The sequence below is a fragment of the Monodon monoceros genome, unplaced genomic scaffold, assembly GCF_005190385.1.
Source record: "Monodon monoceros isolate NGI ecotype Baffin Bay Population unplaced genomic scaffold, NGI_Narwhal_1 Super_Scaffold_18, whole genome shotgun sequence".
NCBI lineage: Eukaryota > Metazoa > Chordata > Mammalia > Artiodactyla > Monodontidae > Monodon > Monodon monoceros.
Window position 1 is genome coordinate 49,795,851 of NW_021703774.1, and position 20,243 is coordinate 49,816,093.

The 20,243-nt window shown below is 35.5% G+C and overlaps 1 protein-coding gene across 8 annotated transcripts in view; it reads right to left on the reverse strand.

The window, feature by feature from the left end:
* RASAL2 (RAS protein activator like 2) overlaps nt 1–20,243 on the reverse strand; it is a 387,077-nt gene that overhangs the window by 130,299 nt on the left and 236,535 nt on the right. The window contains exon 1 of one of the 8 annotated variants that reach the window (XM_029231146.1): nt 19,512–19,704. The exons of the other annotated variants lie outside the window; for them this stretch is intronic. Within the exon in view, the coding sequence (XP_029086979.1) occupies nt 19,512–19,524 (13 nt within the window). The 5' untranslated portion in view covers nt 19,525–19,704. Of the gene's footprint in view, nt 1–19,511; nt 19,705–20,243 lie in introns of those variants that run through there. 8 annotated transcript variants of the gene reach the window in all.

Consider the following 20,243-nt stretch of genomic DNA (forward strand, 5'->3'; position numbering starts at 1 on the left):
TGATAATATCCAGTACCCCTTCTGAAAGTAATCTTAGAATATTTGGAATAGACTGGAACTTTCTTAACTTAAAAAAGGATATAGAAACCAGTAGTTCTATTATATACAAGCTTAAAACATTAAAAACATTTTTTTTAAGGTTAGGATCAACATAAAGATATCCATAATCAGCACTTTTTTAACAGGATGTAGGCTTGCCAGGGTCTATTATATGTTACTGCTAAGAGGTTCTAGTCAATGTGGTTAAGACAAGACAAGCAGTAAGGAATATAAATATCAAAAAGAAAGAAACAAATGATAAGTATATGCAGAAAATAAGATGTATCCCTAGGTGAGGATGGCAACAGGGGACAAGACAATCAATTGAAAAACAATAAAAGGATTTAGTAAGATGATTAGAATAAAGATAAATATACAGTAATTGAGAATTTCCTTATACATCAGTAACTGCCAATTAGAAAAATTAAAGGGAGAAAAGATCCCATTCAAAAAAAAAAGAAGGAAACTATAAACTAGGGATAAGCTTAATAAGAAAAATTTAAGACATTTGCAGAAAAATAGGAAACTTTACATATGACAGATAGGGGTGCTGTTAAATCCATGAGGGAAAAGAAAGGCTATTCAATAAATATGGCAGGAAAAAGTTTCAACATGAAAGAAGTGTAAACATATAAAAACCAACTCCTGGTGGAGTAAGGTTTAAATGTCAAGAACAAAAATTTAAAACTCCTAATAAAAAATATCTTGAGGCCTTGGGGTAGGAAATAATTTTGTAAACAAGAAACAAGAAATACTGACTATAAAACATTGATAGGTTTGTCTTTACAAAGTTATGAACTTTTGTCCATCCAATCACCTTAAAAAAAGAAAGTGAAAGGACTAGCTACAAATTGAGAATATATTCACAATACACAAAACTGTTAAGGGTGACTATCAAGAACATAAAAAGAACTCCTCCATATTAATATAAAGAGCATAACAACTCAATAGGAAAATGAGCAAGAGAGAAAAATAACCAAAGCATTAACATATATAGCCACAGAATTATGAAAAACTGTTACGTATCACTGGCAATCAGGTTATGCAAATCAAACATTTAATCTTCATTACAAGACTAAAATTTAAAATTCTGACAATATCAAGTATTAGGCAGAATGTGGATCTCTCAGGAGTTCATATACATTGTTGATGGAAAACAACAAGTGCTGGAGAGGGTGTGAAGAAAAAGGAACCCTCTTGCACTGCTGTGGGAATGTAAATTGATACAGTCACTATGGAGAACAGTAATGGAGGTTCCTTAAAAACTAAAAATAGAATTACCATATGACCCGACAATCCCACTACTGGATATATACCCAGAGAAAACCATAATTCAAAAAGACACGGCACCCCAGTGTTCACTGCAACACTATTTACAAAAGCCAAGTCATGGAAGCAAGCTAAATGCCCATCAACAGATGAATGGATCAAGAAGATGTGGTACATATACACAATGGAATATTAGCCATAAAAAGGAATGCAATTGGGTTGTTTGTAGAGACGTGGATGGACCTAGAGACTGTCATACAGAGTAAAGTAAGTCATCAAGAGAAAAACAAATATCCTATATTAACGCATATATGTGGAATCTAGAAAAATGGTATAGATGAATCGGTTTGCAGGGCAGAAATAGAGATACAGATGTAGAGAACAAACGTCTGGACACCAAGGGGGGAAAACAGGGAGTGGTGGGATGAATTGGGAGATTGGGATTGACATATATACACTAATATGTATAAACTAGATAACTAATAAGAACCTGCTGTATAAAAAAATAAATAATAAAAATTAAAAAAAAAAACAAAAACAGGTGGTTAGGTATGGCTAGGTAACTAAGTTCTAGCCAATGGGATGTGAGCAGTCGTGACTTGCTCCTCTCTCCTCTCCAAGGCCTGGCCCATGAAGACCACCCACGTGCATATCTCCATTTAAATTAAGTTTTAATTTTATGACAATGATAGATTTGCATACAGTTGGAAGGAATAATACAAAGAGATCTCCCAGGAAAACTGTATCCTTTACTCAGTTTTCCCCAACGATACATCTTACAAAAGCATAGTAAAATACCACAACCGGGATCAACATTGATACAATACACCATTGTTTGGATGTAAAAGGTAAATAAACTCCTGTATCAAGCCATTTAGAAAAAAAATTTTTTTTTTAATAAATAAAGAAAAGAAAAACATAAAAATTAAAAGCTTCAAATAGGAAAGAAAAAGACATCTTGAACAAATTTGCAAGGCTAGTTAACAGTATCTATCAAGTATGAAATGTAAACTACCTTTGATTCTATTTCTAGGAACCAATCCTACAAAAATATCAGCACAAGCAATTGACCATAGATATATGTACAAAGTTGTTTAATAAAAAGTTGGTAATGGCAAAAACTAAAAACAATAAGTGTTCCTAAGTAGGGGAATAGATAAATCTACAATGGAATAATATGCAGCCTTTAAGGATCTACAGATGTAAATATAATGAAATGAAAAGATGTCTTCAACATATTATTTTTATTTGAAATATTAAAATAGCATACAATTTAAGTGTAGAGTTTAATGAATTATCTAATACCACCAAAGCAAAAATCAGAACAGTGCCAGCAACCTGTAAGTCCCCAAATACTCCATGTGATCCCAATTCCCCCTACCCAATGGATAACCACAGTCCTGCCTTCTGTGCTAAACATTCTTTGTGTCTATTTACAGTTTTAGTACCCAAATGTGTATTCTTCAATACACAGTTTTGTTTTCCCCTTTCTTGAATTTTATATAAATGGTATAACACAACGTATGTATTTTTGAATTTGGCTTCTTTTGCTCAAGATTGTATTTTTAAGATTCATTAATATTGTTGTGTGTCACTATAGCTTTTTCATTTTCATTGCTGTATTCTACTGCATGACTATAAAACTTTTTAAAAATCCCAATTTATTGATTTTTTTCCAGGTTGTATCCATTTGAGGGCTATTATGGATGTTTTTTATTTTTGTACATGTATCATCATGTACATAAATATGTATTTCTACTGGGTTAGCATTATTTTCAGTTTTACTAGAGAATGCCAAATTGTTTTCTAAAGAAACTGCATGGGCTTCCCTGGTGGCGCAGTGGTTGAGAGTCCGCCTGCAGATGCAGGGGACATGGGTTTGTGCCCCGGTCCGGGAAGATCCCACATGCCGCGGAGCGATTAGGCCCGTGAGCCATGGCCGCTGAGCCTGCGCGTCCAGAGCCTGTGCTCCGCAGCGGGAGAGGCCACAACAGTGAGAGGCCCGCATACCGCAAAAAAAAAAAAAAATCATTAAGAAACTGCATGAATTTTCACTCCTACTAGCAATGTAAGAACTCCCATTGCTCTTATACTCTTGACAACTTTGGTTTCATCAGATTTTAAATTTCAGCCAACCTAGAGGTTGTATGGTGATACCCTGTAGTTTTAATTTGGGTTTCCTTGATTTATTTTATTTTATTTTTTTTGCGGTACGCGGGCCTCTCACTGTTGTGGCCCCTCCCATTGCGGAGCACAGGCCATGGCTCACGGGCCCAGCCACTCCGCGGCATGTGGCATCCTCCCGGATAGGTGCACGAACCCGTGTCCCCTGAATCGGCAGGCGGACTCTCAACCACTGCGCCACCACGGAAGCCCCTCCTTGATTATTAATCAGGCTAAGCACCTCTTCAAATGTATATGACCATCTGGTTATCTTCTTCTGTGAAGTGCCTATTCAAGTCTTTTGTCCACTTTTCTATTGAGCTTTCTCTTATTAATTTGTAGGAGTGCTTGATATATTCTCATATTATTTTCTTTGTTGGTTTATGTAGCTTGCCTTTTTGCTCTCTGAGCAGTGTATTTTGATAAAGAGAAGTCCTTAACATAGTAAAACTGATCACTTTTTTCCTTCTTTACAGTTAGTGCTTTTTCTGATTTAAAAAATATTTCTCTATCCTAAAGCCATAAAGACGTTACGATATAGGCAAGAATATACAATGGAGAAAAGACAGTCTCTTCAGTAAGTGGTGTTGGGAAAGCTTGACAGCCACATGTAAATCAATGAGGTTAAAACACTCCCTCACACCATACACAAAAATAAACACAAAATGGCTTAAAGACTTAAATATAAGACATGATACTGTAAAACTCCTAGAAGAGAACATAGGCAAAACATTCTCTGACATAAATCATACCAATGTTTTCTTAGGTCAGTCTCCCAAGGCAAAAGAAATAAAAGCAAAAATAAACAAATGGGACCTAATCAAACTTATAAGCTTTTGCACAGCAAAGGAAACCATAAACAAAATGAAAAGACAACCTATGGACTGGGAGAAAATATTTGCAAACGACATGATCGACAACGGTTTAATTTCCAAAGTATACAATCAGCTCATACTACTCAATAACAAAAAAACCCAACAACTCAATCAAAATTGGGCAGAAGACCTTAATAGATATGTCTCCAAAGAAGACATACAGATAGCCAAGAGGCACATGAAAAGCTGCTCAACATCACTAATTATTAGAGAAATCCAAGTCAAAACTACAATCAGGTATCATCTCACACCAGCCAGAATGACCATCATCAAAAAGTCTACAAATAATAAACCCTGGAGAGAGTGTGGAGAAAAGGGAACCTTCCTTACTTTGTTGGTGGGAATGTAATTGGTAAAGCCACTATGGAGAACAGAATGTAGGTTCCTTAAAAAACTAAAAGTTGGGCTTCCCTGGTGGCGCAGTGGTTGAGAGTCCGCCTGCCGATACAGGGGACACGGGTTCATGCCCTGGTCCGGGAGGATCCCACGTGCCGTACCGCGGAGCGGCTGGGCTCGTGAGCCATGGCCGCTGCGCCTGCGCGTCCAGAGCCTGTGCTCCGCGGCGGGAGAGGCCACAGCAGTGAGAGGCCCGCGTACCGCAAAAAACCCCAAAAAAACAAAAAACAAAATTAAAAGTAGAGTTACCATATGATCCAGCATTTCCACTCCTGGGCATATATCCGGAGAAAACTCTAATTCGAAAAGATACAAGCACCCACAATGTTCACAGCAGCACTATTTACAACAGCCAAGACATGGAAGCAAGCTAAGTGTTCATTGACAGATGAATGGATAAAGAAGATGTGGAATATATACACAATGGAATATTACTCAGCCATAAAAAAGAATGAAATAATGCCCTTTGCAGCAACATGGATAGACCTAGACATTATCATACTTAGTGAAGTAAGCCAGACAGAGAAAGACAAATATCATATAATATCACTTACATGCGGAATCTAAAAAAGTGATACAAATGAACTTATTTACAAAACGGAAACAGACTCACTGACACAGAAACCAAATTTATTGTTACCAAAGGGGAAAGGGGGGGTGAGCGATAAATTAGGAGTTTGGGATTAGCAGATATAAACTACTATATAAAACAGATAAACAACAATGTCCTACTGTATAGCACAGAGAACCACATTCAATATCCTGTGATAAACCATGATGGAAAAGAATGTGAAAAAGAATACGCACACACACGAAACTGAATCAACACACACACACACACACACACACACACACACGAAACTGAATCACTTTGCTGTCCACCAGAAGCTAACACAATATTGTAAATCAATTATACTTCAATTAAAAAATATGATCTATTTTATGTTATTAGTCAGTTACATTTAGGTCTACAATCCATATGAAATTGATTTTTGTGTAACTAACATGTGAAGAAGGAATCACTTCCTTTTTTTTTTTCATTCGAATAACTAGTTGAGCCAGTACCATTTATTGAAAAGACCATAATTTCCCCACCACTCTGAAGTGTCAATTTTATCATAAATAAAATGTACATATATGTACAGTTCTGTTTTAAGACTCTTTGTTCCACTGGTCTATTTTTAAAATCAATATCACTTTGTCTCAATTACTATAGCTTTATAAAAAGTCTTGATAGCTGATACAGCAAGTCCTACCAATTTACATTTCTTCTAGAGATTTTGGTTATACTCGGGCCTTTGTATAATTTTATAATCCATATAAATTTTACAACTCATTTGTAAAATTCTTCTGTAAAACACTCATGAGATTTTTACTGGGATTGTATTGAATGTATAGAGAAATGTGACAGAAAATTAACATCCTACAAACCAATATTCTGATTCTAGAAATATGGTATAGCCCCTTTTCAATTACTCTTTAATTTCTTTTAATAAAGTTTTATATTTCTGCTGTACAGCAAAGTGAATCAACTATACTTCAATAAAAAATATTTTACTGCTAAAAAAATGCTAACCATCATCTGAGCCTTTAGCAAGTTGTAATCTTTTTGCTAGTGGAGGGTTTGAAATGTTGTGAGAATTACCAAAATGTGACACAGAGACATGAAGTGAGCAAATGCTGTTGGAAGAATGGCACCATAGGGCTTCCCTGGTGGCGCAGTGGTTGGTATTCCGCCTGCCGATGCAGGGGACGCGCGTTCGTGACCCGGTCCGGGAGGATCCCACGTGCCGTGCCGCGGAGCGGCTGGGCCCGTCAGCCATGGTCGCTGGGCCTGCGCGTCCGGAGCCTGTGCTCCGCGGCGGGAGAGGCCACAGCAGTGAGAGGCCCGCGTACCGCGCAAAAAAAAAAAAAATGGCACCATAGACTTGCTTGATTCAGGGTTGCCACAAACCTTCAATCTGTAAAACACTCAGTTATCTGCAAAGTGCAATAAAAAAATGACAAAGTTTATAGTTTTCTAGATATTTTGTACATCTTTTACTAGATTTATTTCCTAGGTAATTACTTTTTATGTTATTGTAAATAGTTATCTTTTTAAAAAATTCACTTTTAGTTTGTTGTTGATACAGAAATGCAGTTGATTTTTGTTTCCAAATGTTGTATCTATCAACCTTGCTAAACTCATTATCTGTAAAGGTTCTTTTTTTTTTAAATTTCCTGAACAGACAATTACATCATCAGCAAATTATTAAAATTTTGTATCTTTCCAATCCTTACAATATTTGCTTGCCTTGCTGTACTAACTAGGACCTCCAGTATAATGTGAAATAGCAGAAGTAACAGTGGACATCCTAGCCTTGATTCTCATCTGAAAGGGGGGCTTTTAACCATTAAGTATGTTTGTTGAGAGGTTTTTGTAGATACCCTTTATCAGAGTAAGGAAGTTCTTTTCTATTCCTGTTTTGCTAAGAGTTATTATTAATGGTTGTTAAATTTTATCAAACATGCTTTTTGCACAATTGAGATGATTTTAAGTTTTTCTCCTTTAGTCCACTGATAGTGAATTATACTAATTATTAAATATTAAACAAACTTTGCATTGGTATAATAAACCCAATTTTGTTATAATGTGTTATTCTATTTACTAATATTTGTTTAGGATTTTGGCATCTGTGATAATGAATAAGATTGCCCTATAATTGTCCTTTCATGTAATGTTGTTGTCAGGTGGTATAGAAGTGATGCCAGTGTTATAAAATTAGCTAATGTGTACAGTCTCTTTTCTTTTTCAGAAAGAATTTGTGTAATCTGAAATTATATCTTTTTTCAATTTTTTTAATTGAGTGAAACATTCTTTAAATTCTATAGTGCTTTACAATTTTCAAAAGTTTCACACACACAATTTCATATAGTTAAGTCCCCCGCATATAAACAAGTTCCATTCTGAGAGAGTGTTCTTAAGTCCAATTTGTTTGTTAAGTCCAACAAAGTTAGCCTAGGTACCCAACTAACACAAGAGGGTATACAGTACTGTACCACAATAGGTTATAATACTTTTCACACAAGTAATACATAAAAATAAACAAACACAAAAACTAAACATTTTTCATCTTACAGTACAGTAGTACAGTACAGCAGCTGGCGTACAGGGGCTGGCATCGAGTGAACAGGCAAGAAGAGTTACTGACTGGAGGAGGGAGAGGAGGTGGGAGATGGTAGAGCTGAAGGGTTGTCAGCAATAGGAGATGGAGGGCAAGCCGCAATTTCACTTACGTCTGACATTGATGGAATGCATGTTCGCATCTTTGAGAAGTTCGCAACATGAAGGTTCGTATGTAGGGGACTTACTGTAATCCCATAATAATCCTTTCCCCCCCCAATCCTATATTGCCCCTCCCCTCTTCCCTCTCCCCACTGGTAACCACTAGTTTGTTCTCTATATCTGCGAGTCTGCTTCTTTTTTGTTATATTCACTAGTTTGTTGTATTTTTTAGATTCCACATATAAGTGCCATCATACAGTATTTGTCTTTCTCTGCCTGACTTACCTCACTTAACATAAGGCCGTACAAGTCCATCCATGTTGCCACAAATGGCAAAATTTCATTCTTTCTTATTGCTGAGTAGTGTTCCATTGTATGAAATTATACCTTTCTTAAATGTTTGCTAGAATACTTAAGCAAAGTCTTCTGGGCTTGGATTTTTATTTGAGGTAAAGCTTTTAATTTCAGATTGAATTTCTTTAACAATATTAGGATCTTCTTCTTGTGTCAGTTTTCAGCAAGTTGTATTTTCCTAGGAGTTTCACTAGTTCATCTAATTTAAAAATTTGTTTCCATAAAATTGTTTATAATATTCTGTAAGTATTTTTTACTGTATGCAGGATTGATAGCAGCATACCCTTTTCCATTCCGGATAATAATTATATTTTTCTTGATCAGTCTTGCCAGAGGTTTGTCAATTTTATGTCTTTTCAAATAACTAACTCTTAGCTTTGTTGATTTTCTCCACTGTATGTTTGATTTGTTTAATTAATTCCTATTCTAATCCTTTTTTCTTTCCTTCTATGCTCTTTACTATGGTACTATTTTTCTAACTTCAAGTTCTACTCTAGCTAAATCATACAAGTTTTGATATATAATATTTTCAGTATCATTTGGTTCTAACTTCTCTTATGATTTCTTCATTGATCTGTGGATTATTTAGAAGTATCTCTTTGATGCTTTTAAGAAGACAGTTTTTTAAAAAAATACATTTATCTCACTTATTTGTTTTCAGGAGGAGGGTTATTCAGAAAACCTAGCCCACCATTACCAGAAACAAAGAGCCTATAATGTGTTCTTAAGTGAAAAACACAGGTTGAACTACAACATGTATCATTTGATCCTGCTGAAAACACAGAAAAATTGTCTATGTTCATGTGCTATTTACACACATACATATACGCACACACACACATATAGAGAGTCTGGTAGGATAAATACTAATTGTTAATTTTAGTTATATGTGCAGAAAATAATAGAATTCCTGGAGTGTGGGAGAAGGAAGAGCTTTTATACCTGGGCCTGGTTTGAACTGTTAGGAATGTCAGCTATTAGTGTTATTTTTTTAATTAAGATTTTATTTAAAATAGACCCACATAATACTTCAATAATTATAATGGATTAGAAAATTATATATAATCAAGGGAGCACGGAACTTGAAACTTTATTCAATTAACTTTTTTGGTTTTCAAGTAGGATTTATTTGACCTCAGGAAAAGTAAGATTTAACTTATGATGTCTCACAAAGAAGAAGATCCTAAGAGTCATAGTTTTAAAGCCCCAAACCTACATACTTCTATTTCACTCAGATTCTACATACTGCCACATTCTCTTTTTTCTCCTCTTAATGGATAGGGAAAATAGTTTGTGACAATGTTTTCATATATATTTTTTATTACTGTGTTCCTCACACTGAACAACCTTAATGTCTAAGTTTTCTTCAAGATCTTATTTTCTAGCCTTTCCATCACTGAAAACACATCCCAAATTTTTTAGATATGGCACACAGAAGAGAACACAGTACTCTAATAAGGACTACAAATTAAAATGGAAAATAACTTAATATCTCATGTTATGCCAGGCCATGGGAAAACAATTATTTTGCTAAACAAAGCAAAATAAAAATAAATAAATAAAAGTTCAAGGAATAAGAGCAGCACAGGTTACCAAGAATTATGAGGCATTAAAAGATATGCATTTGGAAAGATCTATAATTAGAAGGCAGGATTGAAAATGGGCAGGAAACTGTCATGATGGGCAGGATATACAACATCTTTAGAGGCCTAGGGAGTTCCCTAGAGTTCAGATCATTCTTCAACAGCAAAATAATTTAAGAATGGATAGGTCTGTAACTTTTTAATTCAGAAATTTTTAAAAATTCCGGACTGTCATTCATCAGTTGATGATAAATATGAGGTGGGGTCACATGTTCATCAACAGTTTATTTGGCATCAGAATCTGTTTGGCAATATTTGCATGATTATATTGTGTTTTCCTTTATTTTATTAAAAATGGGTGGCAGATTGAAAATGAAAATGCTGCTATCACAGAAAAGAAGCATAGGTCTCATAAAACTAATATTAATTTAACTGAAATAAAGATGAGATTGTTAACCTGCCAGAACTAGAGAATCATTAATTTCAATGAATAGTCTACATTCGATATGAAAGGGGGGAAAAAAAGCACAATTAAGAATCGTGCACAAAGGCTTTGGTGTTTATGATGTGGGTATATATGGTACTCACATCTTTGTATAATCCTCTACCCTTGGGTGTAGGTGGGGCCCTGGATCTGTTAATATCATGGGATAGTCACTCCCTTGATTCGGTTGTATTATATGGCAAAGATGATGGTATAGTCATTCTTGTGATTATGTTGCATATTATACCGGACTCCATCATAGTAGACTGGAGTAAGATTCTCTCACTGGCTTTGAAGAAGTAAGTTGCCATGTTCTGGGAGTGTCACAGGAATGAGACGCAAAGGTGGTCTCTAGCAGCTGAGAATGACTCCCTGCCAATAGCCAGCAAGAAAATAGGATTCTCACTCCTACAACTACAAGAGGACTCTGAGCTCCAGATGAGAATGCAGCCTGCTAATACTCTGGTTTTGACCTTGTGATACGCTGAGCAGGCAACCAGCTACGCTCTGCCTGTACTTTGGTTGTATAGAAACTGTGAAATAATAAATGGGTGTTGTTTTAAGTCATTGAGTGTATGGTTGTTATAACAGCAATAGAAAACTAATTTAGTATGCTAACATGAAAACACTGAGCTTGAGTAAAGCGTGAAATATGAAGGATCTAGTGGAGAAGATTGCTGTAAATGAATCCATAAAGAGCTAAACACATGCATTTTAATGATTCAGAACTGGAAGGATAAGATGGAGGGGGCGATTTATGTGAGAAGAGAAGAAAGGCATGCTCAAGAATATATCATGTTTGTATTTTTGCAAAGAAAAAGAAGGAAATTAACATTTATTAAGTATCTTCCATTTATTGTGTTGGATACTTCCACATTTTAGTGATGAAAAAGTTCTTTTAGACATTTCTCCAAAGAAGATATACAGATTGCCAAAAAACACATGAAACAATGCTCAACATCACTAATCATTAGAGAAATGCAAATCAAAACTACAATGAGATATCATCTCACACCAGTCAGAGTGGCCATCATCTAAAAATCTACAAACAGTAAATGCTGGAGAGGGTGTGGAGAAAAGGGAACCCTCATACACTGTTGATGGGAACGTAAATTGATACAGCCACTATGGAGAACAGTATGGAGGTTCCTTAAAAAACTAAAAACAGAACTACGATATGACCCAGCAATCCCACTACTGGGCATATACCCTGAGAAAACCATAATTCAAAAAGAGTCATGTACCACAATGTTCATTGCAGCTCTGTTTACAATAGCCAGGCATGGAAGCAACCTAAGTGTCCATCGACAGACGAATGGATAAAGAAGATGTGGCACATATATACAATGGAATATTACTCAGCCATAAAAAAAATGAAATTGAGTTATTTGTAGTGAGGTGGATGGACCTAGAGCCTGTCATACAGAGTGAAGTAAGTCAGAAAGAGAAAAACAAATACCATATGCTAACACATATATATGGAATCTAAAAGAAAAAAAAAGTCATGAAGAACCTAGAGGCAAGACGGAAATAGAGATGCGGACCTACTAGAGAATGGACTTGAGGACACGTGGAGGGGGAAGCATAAGCTGGGACAAAGTGAGAGAATGGTAGTGTATATATGGACATATATACTCTACCAAATGTAAAATAGATAGCTAGTGGGAAGCAGTTGCATAGCACAGGGAGATCAGCTCGGTGCTTTGTGACCAGCTAGAAGGGTGGGATAGGGAGGGTGGGAGGGAGAGAGACGCAAGAGGGAAGAGATATGGGGATATATGTATATGTGTAACTGATTCACTTTGTTATAAAGCAGAAATTAACACACCATTGTAAAGCAATTATACTCCAATAAAAGTGTTAAAAAAATGTATTATTTTTCTTCCAATAAAACAAGTAATCACATATCCTTTAAAAGCATAGAAATGTTTTTAAAGCAAAATGATATTAAAGCCAAAGGTACAGAAAACTCGTATTAAATTTGTATCTAGAATTAATAACTACATGTAAAAATTAATGTGTTTGGTATGAGTATATTTATATCTTTATATACACTACAGAAATATATATATAAATTGTTACTACTATAAAATATTTAAGTCATATGAAAATTAGTGTTTTATATGTCTTTGAATGCTTATGAATGGTACTTTGAAAGTTTATGGAAAGCCTGGTAGTTCTATTATTCACATCCTGCAATTTTGTTTTGAAGATGCACTTATAAGCCCAGTCTATCTGAGGCTTTCCCCATCTAACCCTTTAAATGACTCCAAATGTAAAGTCCCTGACTGTACACATAGACTAGGCAAATTTATTTCTTTATTTTTGGCTGCACCACCCGGCTTGCCGCATCTTAGTTCCCCGACCAGGGATTGAACCTGTGCCCTCAGCAGTGAAAGTGCTGAGTCCTTACTGCTGGGCCGCCAGGGAATTCCCTAGGCAACGTACAATTTAAGAATAAACATGAGGTCATTCCTCACCCTCTATGTAAACAAAATGGACTTTCAAAGAATATCATACCATCATCCTGGAAGTTTGCTTACTGTTTTTTGTTTGTTTGTTTGTTTTTGCGGTACGCGGGCCTCTCACAGGCTCCGGACTTGCAGGCTCAGCGGCCATGGCTCACGGGCCCAGCCACTCCGTGGCCTGTGGGATCTTCCCGGACTGGGACACGAACCCATGTACCCTGCATCGGCAGCCGGAATCTCAACCACTGCGCCACCAGGGAAGCCCTTGCTTACTGTTTTTTGTTACTGTTTTTTGTGGTTTTGTTTTAGCAAAATGGAAAGATTATAAAAATATCTTTTCTCAGACTCTTTACTAAAGGATAACATGCATTCAGAAAAGTGTATAAATAATGAGTGCACAGGTCAATAAAGTTTTTCAAATGGAACTCATCCCAGTAAATAGTACCTAGATTAAACAAAACAGGACAGAACAAAACAAAACAGCATTACCAGCAACCAGAAGCCTCCTTTATACATCCTTTCCAGTCATTACCCCATAAGAATAATCACTATCCTGACTTCTATCACCTCAGATGAATTTGAACTATACAAAAGTGGAATCAAATAATGTATATATTCTTTTGAGACTAACTTTTCATGCTCAATATACACTTGTGAGATTTATCCATTCTGTTGCTGGAAGCAGTAGTTCTTTTCAGTGCTGTATAGAATTCCATTGTGTAAGCAAACCACAATTTATCCATTCTACTGCTAATGAGCATTTGGGTGGTTTCTAATTTTTAGCTATTATGAACATTTTTTGTACAGGTGCTTTGGTGAACCTATGTATGCATTTCTGTTGGGTACATATATAGGAGTGGAATTGCTGGGTCACAGAGCATTGTTCAGCTTTAGTAGATACTGTCAAATAGTTCTTCAAAGTAGTTGTACAAATCTATACTTTCATCAGTAGTGTGTGAGAATTCCTTTTGTTCTAGATCTCTGTCAACATTGGGTATTTTCTGTTTTTCTCATTTTAGACATTCTGATGGTTATGCAATTCCATTCTGATTTAAATTTGCATTTCCCTGATGAATAATGAAACTGAGCACCTTTTCATATACTGAAGACCCACTTGGATAGGCTCTTTTGTAAAATGGGCATTGAAGTCTTGCCTTGTTCTCATAGGTGTGTAGAAGTTTGTTATATATTATGATTGGATATTAAAATTTAAAAATATCTCTTTTCAGATTGTCAGAGAAAAATGTAACATAAGCAACATCTGGACTAAACCTGGAAAGCCTTAAAAAAAACAGTTTCTATTCTCCTGTAACAGTTATGACAGGGGAAAAGAGAAACAAAAAGTCTACCTTTAAATATTTAATTCAAGAACTAAGCAAAATAAAAATGGGCTTATAATTTCTGACACTGGAAGAAACCTACTGGGAAGCTGTCATAAATCACAGTATTTTATAGCAATAAAATAGTCACGTCCTTGAAGCTCACTATTTCTTGTTAATTAAAATTTGATTGTGAAATACATTTTGCAGTTTCTCAGAAGATATGTTTCTGAGAAAAACTGGTAAATAATTGGTTGGATTTTCTTTTTAAAAAAGGACCAGAGGAAAGCCTAGCTTCTGGTTTTAAATACCCTTCCATTTACAAATAAAACAAACAAGTAACTTCTAAACTTTCTAAAAAGACTTCTGCCTTTTATATTGCAATAAATTCCCTTTGAATAGTACACTTTGGTTTTGTTAATAAAAATGTTTCCAAGGGAGACTGGTTTTCATTCTTTGTAATGACAGCAATAACTCCTTGAATTTCTTCCTTACACCATGTTTTTGGTTTTGTTAATAAAGATGGTCAACACTGACTCCAATTGGAAAAAAAAAAATGAAAAAAGCTACTTCTTCGGGAAATTTACCTTTAAAAGTTGATCATCAATCAAGTATTTACTGAGTGCTGTATTTATAAGGAAAGGAAATGAATAAAACCAAAGTTACTAAAAATATATTTCATAATTTTAGCAATTGTCACTGTGCAAATATTTACAAGTAAAAAATGGTACTCATAAAACAGAGTGACATTTATTGTTTCAGGAAACTACCATGATGTTTCACTGAGTATTAAGTGGAGGCAAAAATGCTTCAAGAAAAATTTCAAGATGTACGTAAGCTAATTGTATGGAAGATAAAATAAAGATCTTAATTCATTAAAAATATCCTTATATTTCAGCTGTATAATGGAGACTCACAAAAATCAGACCAAATACTGTGATACAGTTCCTTTACCATATGCAAAAGGTAAATAATCTATTACCCTTTCTTTGAGTGATTTGTTTCCCATACTTTGAGAAAATGCTAATCAGAAATATAACCATACTGAACAAAATCTTAGAAATGAGCTCTTCATAATGAGCTCTTGGTACACAAAAGATGATTATCCTTCCCTGTTCACAGACACATCACATCTTGTCCTGTCCTTTGACTGAGCAAACCCAATTCTTTCAATATATTCACACAGGCTAGATTTTTTTGCGGCTCTTCTTGCACTACCTTTGACACATCATTCCTTTTTTAAACAAATGAAATAAATTATTTCATTTATTTAACTGATGCTTTACAGTCTAGGTGTTCCTAGAAAAAGGGATTATTGAAGTAGGGACCCAAACATCTTATCTTCTCCTATCTGAATCAACAGAGCAGAAATCAAATCAACTACACACAACCCATTTGAAATGTAATTTAGCAAGAAAGTTACAAACCAGAGTGTTAAAAAGTGAAAGAATATCCAGTTTTTCTAGTTTTCATGTTAACTAAAGGTAATATCTATGAATAGTTAACTATACAACAGTGCTGCTAAGTTTTTCCAAAGGTACTCTATAGTCTGTCGAATTAAATGTAATAATCAGAGTAAGCAAATTGTCCAACAGGCTGGCTATCCTAGGTGACACCTGATCCTGAATGACACCGGCTTGATCCTGGCAGCTAAACTTGCTTGCTTACTTACTTTTGAAAGTCTGACAAAGAAGGGCAAGCAGAACCAGGTTATTTTTATTCTTCAAAGAACAGAACTGTATTAACCTGAACTAACTTTACAAGTTGCTGTTTCAGCAATTCACTTATTTATAAAATACCGTAAACCTAAGAATGACAGAAATGTGGAGTTTTATAGTCTAATTATTGATAAGAACTCACTGGTTCCCTCTCCATGTGTTTAAGTTCAGAGAGCTCCTCATTCAGCAGAATGGTACAGTCTGAGTAGGAGTGAGGAAGGTACCAGAGAAGATAAAGACCTTCATCTGAATTTTAATGATGATTCAGTAAGTCTCTCCTACTTGTCAAGTATGCACAAAGAAAATATTCTCAGTGGCAACGCTTAAGGCTTCCAGACACAAGCAGACATCATACCCATAATTACATGTGAAACTCTGATAGACTAAATCCCCATCAGCGCGCGCGCGCACACACACACACACACATACATACAAAGGAAGACAAAAATAAAGAGAAAGAAAAGACAGCTGTAAGAGGATTCATATTGCTAAGTCATAACTCATTTTCTTGACTCACTGTTCACTAGGAAACAACAGGACACAATCAATTTTCTTCTCTTTCTGCCCTAAAGAATTAGATATTTTAGAAAGTTCATGCACCTCAAGCGTAAGAATCTGCTGAACCTGATTTCACCACAGTCACCTGCTTCACTAAAACTGATAGGGAACTGAAAATAAGAACAAGCACAAACAACCACTAGAGAGCGTGAAAGAACAGAAAGAGCAAAACCAGCATAACACTTTTCCTCTTTACAGGCTGCTGAGGAAGGTCAAGACCGGAGCAGAAGGGGCAACACAACCATGTGGTCTACATAATAGGATTCCCAGAGTTTTGAGTGGATAATCAGGTAACCTTTATGAGTAAAGAATTAACTTGACAACTCAGAGCATTACAAAACACTGAATTATACCCAAGAAGTAGCAAGAAATTGCAGCGGGAAAGAAGTAACTCCTCTGAATGAGACAAAAGTTTTGATCAACTATAGCCAAACTTTTATCAGAAAAATGTCAATGGCTATGATGCAGAGCTCTTTACCTTCTTTGCTAATTTAATATATAAACTATATGGATATATATTTCATGAAAAAAATTTAGAGAAACTAGTATCAAGGAAAAAAAATCAAGAGCAGTGAAAATGGGCCTGCCTTCAAAATAACAATGGTCAAAAGAAAATTGTTTCACATACATAAGAGAGTTTCTTTCCTCATGTCATTCATTTCACCCTACCCACTCCCTTCCCATTTACAATCTGTCTTTGGTCATAAAATGGGCACCTTATTAGCACACTGCTTTTCTCTAACAGAGAAAGTATAAACCTGCATAATCTGACATCTGTATTCAGGACAGAAAAAGGAGTATGTGTTTCCTTCTAATATTTTTCTCTTTCCAATGCATGGTAGTAATTTTATAATTATCAGATTGGTTAATAAATTAGTTTCTTTCAAGTTAGGTCAGTAAAATACCAGCAACAGATTAATGACTTGATTGTTTCTAACATGGGGAAATACACTAAGGCCAAAAGTCCATCTTTATCCATCCATCCACCCACCATATACACACATAACATAATATACACACATATATCATGGCAGTCCTTTCACATACTCCAGCAGGATAAAAGATGAGAGAAAAAATCTAAGCCCTGTGTAACACAACATGAACACTGTTAAGTTGGATAGAGCATTACGTCCTCATTCTCACAGCCATTGGTCCTTTTATAAACAGTGTGTTTTAATAATGGATTCAGCAGTAAGACAGTCTCTTGTTTCCTTCTGGGCAGAGAATGTACTTTGTAGTTTGATTTCCGATAGCTGAGAGCAGTAGTGAAACTGTTCCTTACAACTTACTGTTCATCCCTCACAAACTTATAAATCACAACTGCATCTACACAGACCTAGTCAAAAACTGGAATAGCAGGTCAAGCTTTAACACAAAAACACTGCATCCCTTCACTGTGCTTATAGCCAAATCAAGCGAACTTGTTCCCAGGAATTGTAAAGAGCCATGACAGATCCTTTTGACAGTGGCTATCTTTACTATTTAGCTCACTAGAATAGTGTGGTCTCTTTCAACCCCACAATGGTCTCCAGAAAAATGGAAAGGGCAGCAACCTTTTTAGGGACTAAATGAAAATGTATGAAGACAGATGTTCACTGTCTGTTGTGACTCTCAAGATCCTCCACTTAAGTTACCCTCTAACACATAATTCATGAGGTGAAGTAACAGAGGACCCTTATAAATGGAGGAAACAGAGCTGGACCTTGGATAAGGAAGCAACTGGTTCAAACAGTTGGATAATTTAAAAATGTTATCTTACATTAAAAAAAATATAAATATAGAGAAGGCAGTGAATATGGGATGATGTTTTGCTTCCAGTAAATAGATACAAGTTACCCCCAAACAGCTTTACTAACTTAAATTATACAGTTGCTAAGTCCCAAAGTCTTTAAAAGAAATTAAAATCAATTTTAATCTTAATTTCATATACAGATATTCAGAACATGCCACAGCTATGTAATTGTTTATATAAAAGCAACATACAAACTATAGTTATTTTCCTTAACTGAAAGCTATTTTTTATTCTGATAAATATTTTGTTATATATTTTTGGTTTCAAACAAGAATATATCAATATTGATGACATCCATCCCCCAATATTTCCTTCCCATAAGATTTCAATCTAGGTTTATGATGCATTTGGTCTTTAGGCAATAATTCATGGTACCTGAGCCAGCAGATACAGTATGGATAAAGTATAAAGCATAAATGTATTGATAGCTGGTACCATGAAAAAACCAGTAAACTGCAGATCACGAGACCTGGATTTTCTTTTCAATTCTGTTGTAATGCTGTGATCTTGAGCAAGCACCAACTCCCTTAGACCTCAATGTTCTCATTGAAAATGGAGAGAGTGGACTGCAGTAGACGTCTCTCAAGTCTCTTTCAGATTTAACTTTCAATGAGCTAATTAAAGTTTCTAACTTGTCATCTATTGGCAGAGGATATTAAAAGCCTGCTTGGGCAAAAAACCCCACAAAAAACAAAAAACAAGCAAAGTTCTCATTTGAACTCTTACTGTTGTCTATGGATCCAACCTGTTGAGCTTTCCGAATTAAACAGATTTACTACACGCTACTGAGATTCAAGCAAGGTTGTTACAATATTATTAATGGTCAATATATTTTGTCTCCCTCAGAGAGAAAGGGGCTGTATCCATTCCCAGGTATCTTAATATTTCATAAAGAATCCGGGGAAGATACAGAATAAGAAATCCACTTCAAATTATTAAAAGAACAAGTAAATGTTGCAGTGTTAGTATTTTGCTATGATCATTATACCTTTAATTTATCTGAGTTTCTCAGAAGGCTATTCTTGAGCTGGATTTTGTACTGGATGTTGACAGCCTCCACACAGTATTCCTGTGAACTCACAGTAATGAAAAACAACCTATTTTGTAAAGCCAATAAGCACAAAAGTAAACAGTCAATCCATTTGTGTAATTTTGAAAAAGCACACATTCCCTTTAAATATATACAAACTTTTAATTTCTGTCTCAGACAGACTCTAGGAACTCTTACCTGGGGTCTGCATTTCGTGAAGTTTCTGGGTGTTGCTAACATGATCCTTCCGGCATGCCAGTCAAAACACTTTCTATACCGTATGGTCACCGTGCTTGCTCACTTGCGCTCTCTCTCTCCACTTTTTTTTTTTTTTTGCTCTCGCTCTGTGCCTCAGACAGATTGGAATGTAGAAAAGCCAGAGCCAACGCCAGTCAAACTCCACCCCCCCCACACCCCTCCCCGCCCAGTTCTTTTGCTAGAGAGCACTGAACAATGGCTATCCTTCCTGCTCAGAGCGCCTCTCTTTCACAGCACTGGATGCAGGAGGCAATCTAGTTCAGGAGAAGCAATGTGATTTACCAAGCAAGGTAATTCATTTCTTCTGTCCCAAGGGTGGATGAGTACATCTGTGTGTTTTAAGAAGTGATTCATTTTTTTTAAAGCAATCTACTTCAAAATCTGTCCTATTTTAGGGATAGAAAAATAAAACAAATTTCAGAGATTCTTATTTTGAGTGTTATTGTGCTGAATTAAAACATAAACTTTTCAAAGTACAAAACCCAGGGAAATATCTTACAGCTGATGTATATATAGAAGTCTGTTAACACAAATATTATTATCTTAAAGTCACTCAGTGTGTCACCTTATCACAATAGAAATATTTTAAATTCAGAAAAGAAAATTTTTATTTCTCTGAAACCTTTCATTCAAGTCTTAAGCTAGAACTTCACTTTAAAAATAAAGAATAAT